This window comes from Plectropomus leopardus, chromosome 9, assembly GCF_008729295.1.
Source record: "Plectropomus leopardus isolate mb chromosome 9, YSFRI_Pleo_2.0, whole genome shotgun sequence".
Classification (NCBI taxonomy): Eukaryota; Metazoa; Chordata; class Actinopteri; order Perciformes; family Serranidae; genus Plectropomus; species Plectropomus leopardus.
Genome location: NC_056471.1, coordinates 31,824,291 through 31,835,529, shown reverse-complemented (window position 1 = coordinate 31,835,529; position 11,239 = coordinate 31,824,291). Strand labels below are relative to the sequence as shown.

The window sequence follows — 11,239 nt, the reverse complement described above, 5'->3', positions numbered from 1 at the left end:
GTGCATTAGTGTATGTTCTGAGATTTCCTGGTCACCCTCAGGACCAGAAGGCATTTAGTGACCTGAGGAACTGACTGGAAAAAACAAACAAAAGTAAAATATTGGAGTTTTATGCTGAAACCTGGAACCATCTGAGAACCGTATATTGCACATCTTCCTTGCAAATACAATAACCACATTGCCAGATTCACATAATTTCTTTTTTTTTCTTTTTTTTGCGCTTGATCTAAAAAAAGAAGACACCTATGTGTTTGTTATACACAGACGGAGCATTGCGTAGACATTAACACGCTTGGAATAATACCAAAAAAAAAGGGAATTCAATCAGATATCCATAATTTAAGCCATCTTGAGTTTTGGAGGTTTCACAAAAAAAGAGAGAGAGAAATACAAATTTTTGAGCAAAACATGAGAGCAAATCTCACTTCAGAAATTCAAAACTACTGCAGAAGTCACTTTTTCAGCATAAATAAATAACATTAATTAAAAAAATGGACAGATTTACTGATGACATCTGCTATGGCTCATGGGGGCATGCCACTGTGAGGTTTGGTAACACAGTAAAATCAGACAAGATTTTTTTTTTTATAAAAATCTAGGAAAATGATTGCATTGAAAATTTTAAGTAAATACAATTATTGATCTTATATTATATTATTATTAGCAAAATCAAGTTAAGTCTAACTTGGTTTATTGAAGTTGCTAACACTTAAAAATGGCAAGTGAAATCACCTCGTTCTTTTTAAGTTGCAACAACTTCACAAAATTAAGTAAATACAGCTACATTTCAAGTAAACTTAACACTTGGGCATAAAGTAGGCCTAAACACAAATCAGGATTCATTGTTATATTTACTTTCCTTTCTCAACGCAGTCAGTTTCCACAATTATTTTAACAAGATCGACTTGTCAGATTTTACCGTGAATCCCACACACACACAAAAGAGTCGCTGTTAACCAGTGTGTCTTTGAAAAAGGACTTGCCGATCCTGCCACCAGTGAACAATCTCTAAAAGCAACAGTCACAATCGTGATGTGGCAAAACAATCCATAATTTAACCAGTCGTTTGCTCTTCAAACTGCACCACCCGCGGCGACGTGATTCAGTGCACTCGAGTGCGCTGCTTTTCAGAGCCGAGCGGCTCTTACAGGCGGCATCAGCTGCAGCGGTGCAGTGCAGCGCCACCGTGGCCAGACTATGTACGTCTTTTGGAGTTTGTCTCAGTCCGTGGAGCCATTGGAGTGACCCTCGAGGTCTCCTTCTTTTCCACGCACAAAGCCCGCCTGTGAGATTACCGAGCTTCACAGAGAACTCAGAAATAAGGGAGAATGTGAGCTGGGCAACAAAGAAAGCTATCACACTCCCAGAGTGGATACTTATTACAGCGGAGTGAGCAGAGAAGAGCCATTTTAAGTTGCCAAGAATGATTCGGCTGCCAACAAGCTTGAAATGAATGCTGCTGCCTTTAGAGCACAAGCTTTCTGAGACGTCAAGGAGGCTGTGCACATAGAAGAATAAATTGTTTACTTCACGTCATGGTGGTGGCGCCTCGAAACAAAATTTCATGCAGCTCGCCTCTGAGGCTCGTGCAGATTCTCTCAAGAGATAACAAACAGGCTGACAGGTGTTCAAGGTCAGAGCGGAGAACATGAGGCAGAGAGCTCTGACGAATCACGGACTCCCCTCCACGCCGGAGACCTTTCGGTATCGACTCAGCGAGGCAGAGGAGAGCTTCCTGTAAGCCTCTTCGCTTCGCCACAAGGCGTAACTGCACTGATGTCTCAATGTTGGTGCAGATAAAAAAGTGCAAACATCTACCCATCCTGGTGCACAGGAGGTGGAAGATGCAGCCAGCAGTATTCATGCACACGCTGCGGGCATGAGGCGCTCAGGAGAACTTTGGAAATATCATAATCTTCAATTTTTTTAGGCAGGTCTCAATCGGACTCTGAGAAGGTGCAAATATCTCACCGGAGCAGCCTGTAATAAGTGTGAGTTTCTCTCAGAGGCAGGAAATTGCAGCTAGCACACCCAATTTCTCACCAGTTTTCTTATTTTCACAGCATCAGCCCCGTCACAGTCTATGATTTGTTAAAATTCCCTCTATTTGCTCTCCAGAGCAAGCCTAGACAAGTGGGTGAACCAAACAACGCAATGAATTAATGACAATGGGGGGAGGAGGGGGGGCAGCACCTTCTGAATCTGCACAGCGAGACAGCTCTGACAAGAAAAGACACCCAAGGACACGAGCACAAACGAGTTCAGTGCAAAGACATGAGAAAAAGGCGACGGGAGCGACACAGTGCTGTTCTGTATAAATCTTAAGTTTGAACGAGGAGTTGTTAGCACCAAAGGAAGCACCAGAGATCAGACCGTCACTGTGGCATCACCCTCTCCGTCAGGTTCCCCTTCGGTCACACAGATCACAGGGTTCTTGAAACAATACGCTTAAAATTCACATGGACAAAATGAAAGGTTTTGTTCACACTGCGGCCTTTTGTGTTAACATCAGATTTCAGTGTGTTTTTGTGTCTACTGCGTGATAGTACGAGAAAAAAAGGATGTAATGTAACTGCTGGTTTCTTAGGGCCCTTTCACACCTACGTTGTTTTGTCTTCAACTTTTGCGACTCATTTAAGCTCAGCGTTAGATACATAAATGGACACTGATGGAGCCTTCTTTCCATACTTGTCCATATTTCACCCGTATTTGTGCATATTTTCTGAAAGCTTACGGACAAAACTGAGCAGTACCACCGGAAATTGTAGGGCCAGTGTAGCGCAAGCTAACTGAGACAAGACCGAGAGGACAACGAAGACATATTAAAAAATTGCGCAACGGAGGGAATCCGTAAGTGACATGAATCCCGTGCACATGTTGGTATGTGTTAAATGGCCTCATAGACAATACAGCCGCTGTCTACAATGCTGCCTCCATCAAAAGGTACATTATTACAACGTGCTGCACTGTCGCCTTCTTCGTTCTCTAAAACTTCTGACTCTGTCCACAACACAAAGGATGCTGGAAGTATGAGGCCAGTCAGGTTTACAATGTCTGAAATGAACACATCTATTTTCATACGTAAAGGGAGTATTAATGAGCCTTTTCATTTTTAACCAAACCAAAATTACAGGTGTAAAACCTCCCATAGACTATGGTTTGGTGTGAAACATTTCGATTCTATCTGTATTCTATAGTTTTGAGATATTGAGCATGAAAGTTTTCCATTCCAAATAGCAAAAATGATATAAGTAAAGTCCAAAAGACACATTTAAAAAACACCTCTCATAGTGTTAATGAGTTGTCACAGGGGAAGAACGAATTACCCAATCTTGACAAAAAATGCCCTAAAATTCTGAGGTGAAAATGTTTGGGATGGTCTGGACTTTCAGGCCAGTACATAAAGTTTTGGCAGGCTATCATCCAGTAACAGCAGTAGTGTAGCACCTTGTGCGATCAGAGCAGAGTCAGCAGTAAAGCTGTAAAGTGGTGGCAAATGTCAGGATTTACCATACATTCATTTAGTTGTGGTGGCCCGCCACAGATAAAACACGTGCTGCCACAGATAGATTTTCTATTTTTGGAGTGTAACCATTTATTAGGAGCGCTGTAAAAAAATATATATACAGTTTGGTTATTCACTGCAGTTTGTACATGAAAAACTAGCAAATTGAGCCGTGATAGCACATGGGGAGGGGAGAAGACAACTTCGATCGATTTCGACTATTATCAAGACAGAGGGGATATGAGAGGATGGGAGATAAGCTCACGTAGTCGACGATGACAGGAATTAATTCTGTCATGTATAGGGCACTCATGACATTGCAATGTGAAACTAACCAGATCAAATGTGTATAATGTGGCAAAAAAAGGACATCTTGGTTCAGAATTTTTTGGTGTGAAAGGGCCTTTTAACAAAAAACTTTATGTGCACATCTTCTCTTTTGCAATGGTTTTTGTCAAAATCACCATGTAGGTAAAGTATTTAAACTTTTGTCACCAGTTGTACTTTTATTAGACTTATTTAATGATTTCTTAATAAAAAAAAAAGGAAAACAAAATGTTTTTCTCTTCACAGCAATGAGTAAAAATCTTGTGCTGGGAAACATAAAGGTGCAGCAGTGTGAACGCAACCACCTCAGACAACATGGGTGAAAAAAAGTGAACACACATCCAGATGTAACCTTTGTTTCAATGCCGGTTCCTCCAATCAATACAACACAGTGTCAGCAGTGCTCTGCAAAATACAGAAATGTTGAGTGTTGATAACATTAGTTTCTGTTTGTAGTCGTTAATCGTTATCGTAGCACCTTGTGTCGGGTGTTTTACAGCTTAATCACCTGAGGAAAAAGCTTATGTACATTTTAAGAGATTTCGGCATAAACAGGCTGCAGAACCACAAGGTGACGGCACGAGAACATGAAGAGGCAAAGAACAAGTTACACACAGCTGAAGGGCAAAATAACGTGGGATGGCTGAAATCAGGGGGCATCTTCACAAAACGGAAAACCAGATCACTGTGACGTCGACCTCAGTGTCTTTAAATTTACTTGACAGTTGCCTTCTATGATATAACCTGTGTATACGCCTTTAAAACACCAAGTCTGCACTTACAAAGACATAAAAGCGCACATTATTACATTATTGTTGTGGGGAAGTTCTAACACAATACTTTTCCATGTACTGACAAGCTGTTAGGGCTCATTGTTTTTGGTTTTCAATCATTTTAAAAGTAAAAACAGCTTAATTTTACTTTCTGATTGAGTTTTTTTTTTTTTGTCTGCTTCTGCTCATCAAAAGAGTTGTCAGCTGTTGCAAGAGTACAATCACAACAATCACGGATGCTTAGAGAAATAAACGGGAAGAGAAAAATGAGAAATCACAAGACTCAAAGTAATTGCAAATGCAGAATTTTTGTGCTGCAAATTATGTTTTTACACTCTGATTTTCATCTCAACCTGTCAGCAGGTAAACCAGGGTCCAAGAACCTGGTGCAACTTGTTTTAACCTTTTTTTAATACATGTGATTTTGAAATAAAAACCAAAAACAATGAACTCTTTACAAAGGTGGATAAAGGGTCTTGACACACAAAGGCTACCATAATGCACAGAGATGATATCAAAGACTGCAGGAGGAGTTTTGGTTGAGCTGGTTAGGTACAGACCTGTAGGCTATAAAAACGTCCATTTGAACACACGTCATAGGTCCTTATGGGGCAGGGTTCCTATGCATTTATCCATTTTCAATTCCTAAATTCTCCAGATTTTCAATCTAAATATTACAGACACAGCCCGTGTCTAGTTGTAGTTCAGGAGGGGACTTGGAGAGAGGGGAAAACATTCAAGTGCCTACATCTTTTGTTTAACAAGAAACTGCCTGAAATAGTCCATTTAAATAATCAATGTTTTAGCATGCATAGAGCAAGTGTATTTTCACATCTAAATGGGTGAATTAAGGGTTAAATTTCAACCAGAGTTATTGTTTGTTGGAACAGTGAGAAGACGAACCAAGACATTGATTTTTTTAGTTTAGCTTGTTTAACTTTGAACAAAGTGTGTTTTACGTGGATAAAATACGTGCTTATATAAATGGAGGCAGGTACGTTCAGTGGCAGTGATTTTGGGGCCGTTTCTGGTTAAATCGAAACAAAAAGGTCTATCTCTGCAGGGATCCTTTCCATAATTTTGTCAGAAACTTCTAATAACTGAACCAGTCCCAGTTGAAAAATACCCTTTAACTCTGGATTTTTGAGTTTATTTTTCTGTGCAGAAAGCCACACAACAACTCTTTGCATGGTAGTTACGGCTATCCCCCCCCCCCCCTGCCCCTAACATATCACATCCTTTCACATTGGGGTGGGGGCATTACCATTAATAGTGAATAGTGTCCATGTATCTACAACAGATGTACAATAAAACAACTGACTTTGTCTGAAGATGATGATGCAAAACTGCAAACACCACAATATTGGCAATGATAAGAGAATTTCCAGCTAATGTCTGTGTATCATTCCTCTTACACTTGTTAAACAGTTTCAAAAAAGTTGTCAAATTCACATATTTTTTTCAGACTTTTGGAGCCTACAGGTGCATAGGAACCCTGCATATGAACACAAAGACACGACAGCTTGTAGTGGGCAGATATAATGCAAAGGGTGAATAATTGTTTAGTTACAGACAGGTCAGTGAGGTAATACTACTTGAGGTCTGACACGGCGTTCAGGGATCCAGTCGTGGTAACGTTAAAGACAGTTTAGCAGTTTGAATGTTGAGAGTAAAGACATGTTGTGGTTGAACAGAACATTGGTTTGCTGCGTCACACAGTTAAAGAACAGCATGTTCCCGAGGAACAATCCTCCTCAGGATTAGAAACACACATTTAGAAGCACCAAATGACCAAACAGTAGTCATTTTATTCAGAATTTCATTATCAAAATGCTCAAAAACCCTCCCTGTGCGAAACCTGATTTTGCGAGTTATTTCTCAAAAATACTCGTAAATTTGTGTCGTTTGTGAAGTTGACAATATTGAACACTGGCTGCAAAAAAAAAAAAAAATCCAAGTTTTGTACTGATTTTGTGACAAAAACATCCATTTGACTTTCAGAAGTTTTCAGTGCAACTTTGCACATTTGTAGCTCCAACTGGCAGTGAGAAGTAACTGAAAAATACCCCATAAATACAACAATGTGACGTCAGTAATCTGCACTCATGTCGAACAAACCGGCCCTCTGTGTCATACTGAGGGAGTCCAGCTCTGAAGAGAAAGCTTGCAGTTTGCCATATTTTGCTCTTAACTTACAAATTCACCTACTGTGGGCGAGAAAATGTCCATAATTCAAAATTAAATTTGAGATAAGATGCTCTATTCTGTTGCAGCTCCACTTTGTCGTTGAGGGTGTTAATGAGACTTGTGTATTTTTACAAGTTACAGAAATCATTTCTGTTGCAGCTTCGAGGGTTTTGCCAGCTCAGTCACTCAGCCAAAATGTTGGCATTGTATGTTTCTGCAAACCACGAATACTTTGCATTTACTTGTTTCAGACAGCCTAACGTTTCTAAAGTGACCTAATACATCAGCTGACTTTGACAGGAGGAGGTAGAGAGGACGGTGGATGGTGTGACATCTATTTAAGACCAACAAACAACAGAGCTGTTTGTATTTTTAGCACCCAAACACTGTTTTTAGGGACCCATCCCTGTATTTCCAACAGCTTTTTAGCGCAGCAAACGTGGGTGGTTCCCAAAAGCGCAGGTGTTTCTTCCTGAACTTTGATTATTTTCCTACTGCTACTGTGTTCTTTAGCGACCACTGGCCTTTTTTTCTAGCATCTTTTCATCCTTTAAACATGGGTGTTTTTAGTGACCCTTGGCTGCTTTTCCAGCAGCTTTTCAGTCCCCAAATCTGTGTTGTTTAGCAACCATGAGTACTTGTAGAGTGGCTTTTCTAGCTGTTTTATTGCCACCAAATGTGTGTGTTTTTCAGGGATCCATGGCTGTATTTACAGCAGCTTTCTCATCCCCTGAAAACTGAAGGGGCCTGTCACCGTCTTTCCTGTGGCTTTTTAGCTCCCCACAATTTGGGGTTTTAGCAACCTGTGGCTGTTTTTCCAGCATCTTTTCATCCCCAAAACATGGGTGTTTTTAGCGTCCCATTGTTTTTTTTTCAGCAGGGATAAAGAAGTTGCTTTTTTTTAAACAAGACATTGCTTTGTTTCCAGTGGGAATTGTGTCCTCAAAACTGGATAATTTAAGCCAAAACATTTTCTTTTCCTAACATTATCCAAGTGGTGTCTACATATGACCACACATTAACAACAGCATTGATAAAAATGTAACATTACAGAATAACGTGCAAATGTATCTGTGGTGTGCAAAACATATATTTCCAACGTGTTTTTCTGGCGACTGGGTTGGTTTTGCAGTGAGAGCGTAGCAGAAGGTAATGCATGGTAAAAGGGTGCAGGGTGCAAACAACATCTGCTGCTAGCAGCTCAACTCAAAGCTGTAAACATGTGGGTGTATCAGTATTTGCCTGCCTGGTGCTGCTCAAAGACTGCAGAGACAGATGCATGGATGTTAAGGACTGCACGATGTGAGATTGAAATCTATAAATATGAACAAGCTCTCTGTCCAAATATTGCATTTTTATGTCTTGCAGGCATTTTTTTAACATAAGTGTTTTGTTTAGGAATATTGTTAAGACAGAATTGGTTGATAATGATGTCAAAACAAACAAAAAAAAGGACAACAGTGACTGTTTTCCATGGAAGGCGGGTGAGATGAGGAGCATGGGGAGGTGGGGGGAAGCTTTCTTTTTAAAGTTTTGTAATGTAACATACTCAGACCCCACATACACACAAATGGCAGAGGATTTGATATATCTGTTTTGTGTCTTCCTCAGACAACATAAAGATGCATCTATATATTTTGATACTGATAGTGAGTCTGTCTTTAAAAATCCTAATTTATCGCCCAACATATAGATAGCACTTCTGGGATCCACTCTTCTTTTTTTTAACAGTCTAAAGTCTCTCTTACTCTCTTCAGTTTCTCTCTCTCTGTAATGACATTTTATGTACAATATTGGTATATAGAACATAAATTACTACACAAATTTTTTTAGCCTATTCACAATTGACAATCATCAAGAACCCAATAGCAAATTAGACAAAGCCAACAAATGAAAATAATAATTAAAAAAAAGATTCAGAGACAATTTACTTGATAAACAGCTTAAGTTGATGCCTGTTATATAACTTTTTCCATATACTTTCTGTGCTCCCAAGACGTGTCGAGTGTATTGTTGAAGAAAAGAAAAAACACTTTATCAAAAGAAAATGTCCTCCTGTCGTCTCAGTCATTGTCTCAGGAGGATGAATCTGCATGAAGCTCAAAAAGACGTGATTCCCGACATCTTGTTTGTAAACAGAGCACCAGTAGTGTCTTGGTTCCATGTGTCTCTTCTGTACAAAAGTATAAATATATGCTTTCTCTCCATTAGTTTTTTTTTTCTTTTTCATTTTGTTCACATATCTAGGATGTAGCGGACAAAAACATGGTTGTTTAAGTTCCTAAAAACACACCAGTGTTGCCGTATCTGTGCTGGAGGTTGCCAGTTTTTTGTTGTAGTCGCCCCCTCGCTCTCTTTAGATCCCGATTTGCTGGCTTGTGTTGACTTTTACTGTCGGGTGTTTGCTTGGTGTTGGTTGATCGTCTTTGCATAAATAAAAAGGTTTCGGCACAGTCCGCGGCCACTGGGCCCCCCCCCCAAAAAAAGAAAAACAACCGTTGTGTCCGTTTTAGCTACAGCAGATCCATCTTGGGTCTGTAATGGAGCAGGAGGGGGGATTTCTGAGGGGAAACACAAACACAACCTCAGCGTGAGCTGTTGTATGAGTACTCTTCACTTTTATCGGCCACTTCTATCAGGCGACCCACAAAAGAGCATGCTCAGTCTTGCTTACAGCATTTCTGCTGACCCCTCGCATGTTAAAAATGGAGAATACCAACGTTTGCCCTAAAACAGGCGAAGTCCCTACGTTTACACGCAACAAGCGAAAAATTAAATTCATACACTGGTCTATCCTGTTGCTGAACCTAAGTCAGTGCTTATTAAGACCTGAGTCTGAGGATATCACGTCATGTTTTTCCACGGTCATGACTGTTTAGTGTCTTTTTATGGGCATTTACTGTTTGTGTAATTATAATTACAATTTGTGTGTGAACTTCATGAGCGAAGCCGTCTGAGGATGCAAAATAAATTTCGGTGCAAACTGAGGTATTGTATTGTATTGTATCATATCATATTGTATCATAAGCATAGCATGTCTGCGTGAAATTAATAAAATCATATCAAGCAAATCAGAATCGCTTAGATGCATTAACATGTCATCAGAGACTAAATTTCTTCATAGGCAGTAAAACAAACTATCACCACATTAAATGACATTATTTGTGTTTTTGAATCATGGCTTACCTTAAATCTCCATCTTGTGACAACAACAAATTTCAAAGTGTGGTCCTTTCCCAAAATTTCCTCGTTGCATAAAATGTCCAGCTGTGGAAAGACAACAAAAGAGAAAATTATGATTTTTTAAAAACTCCTGACCTCAGAGAGTTTGAACTAAGGTGAACGATATGCTTTAACAGACAAAGAGCGGGTGACCTCTGCTTTTGGATTTTCAGGCTGTGTATGATGCAGAAATAAAACGTACGCTGCCCCCTCCACTCTCATTTTTCAGCCTGAGTTGTAAAATGTCTGTTTCTCGGAGAGGAAGTATGGTTTGACATGGAGTGTGGCCCCTGGCTCCTGCGCAGCAGCGGGGCTTTTTGAGAAAACACACAAGTTCAATACTGAACACCAAATCTGCAGCTCCCCCTGTGAAGTCAACATTGATATTCTGCTGAGCGGAGCCTCGCATCTGCATCTGCCAATCAATACTGGGAGCGAGGGAGCGACGGAGCGAGGGAGGGAGGCTGAGAGCGAACACTGCCACAGCACCACCTGCTGGCTCTGACCAGATGAACACCAGCCAGCCTTTATCAGCACAGACAGAGAAACTGTCCAGGTCTGCCATTAGGAGGATACTAAAAATAGAAGCTGCAGAGCTGTGATTTCATCCCGAAAGTCAACATGGGCTTTTGTGCCAAAATAAAAAAATACAAAAAAGGAACATCTCTGATCATATTTGATTTCCTTGCACAAACTAGAAAGTTGCACATCACAGCTTTGGGGAGATTATGATCGTTACCAAAAAAAACTTCCACAAGAAGTGTAATGACATTTCTTTAAGCAGCCAGTTTTTAAGCAGAAATACCTCCAAAAATACCCCAAAAAACACCTATTTTAGCTTCTTAAATGTGAACAGTTTGCTGGTTTTCTATATGTTCTGGGATAGAAAATCGTAGATCGTAAGATTTTTGGCTGTTGGTAGAACTAACAAATTATGTGAACACGTCGACTTGGGCTTTGAGGAATCACAACGAGGACTATTCATTATTTTCTGAAACTCAGTGGACCCAAAGGATCGATCTGTTAATTTTGAAAAATAATTGGCAGATTAAAAAGTACTGAAAAAGAAAGTTTTTGCAGCTGCACGAGACAAAAAAGAGATTGATTGCAGTTTATATAAGAGAAGATCCTGAACTCCAGTTTGGGATCTAGATAATATCAAAGTGCTCAAAAGGTGAAACTTAGGGGTCATGAGATGATTCAAAAGAGAAGGAGGACGGAGAAA

At 40.0% G+C, this 11,239-nt stretch overlaps 1 protein-coding gene across 2 annotated transcripts in view; it reads right to left on the bottom strand.

Annotated features, from left to right (window-relative positions):
* Positions 1 to 5,863: 5,863 nt before the first annotated feature.
* The window catches only part of LOC121948077 (polycomb group RING finger protein 3), a 63,812-nt gene continuing 58,436 nt past the window's right edge, over positions 5,864 to 11,239 (bottom strand). For both annotated transcript variants that reach the window (XM_042493338.1, XM_042493339.1), the window contains exons 9-10: positions 9,979 to 10,059; positions 5,864 to 9,353 (exon numbers count right to left, since the gene is read on the bottom strand). In XM_042493338.1, the coding sequence (XP_042349272.1) occupies positions 9,306 to 9,353; positions 9,979 to 10,059 (129 nt within the window). In that variant the 3' untranslated portion in view covers positions 5,864 to 9,305. The remainder of the gene's footprint in view (positions 9,354 to 9,978; positions 10,060 to 11,239) is intronic.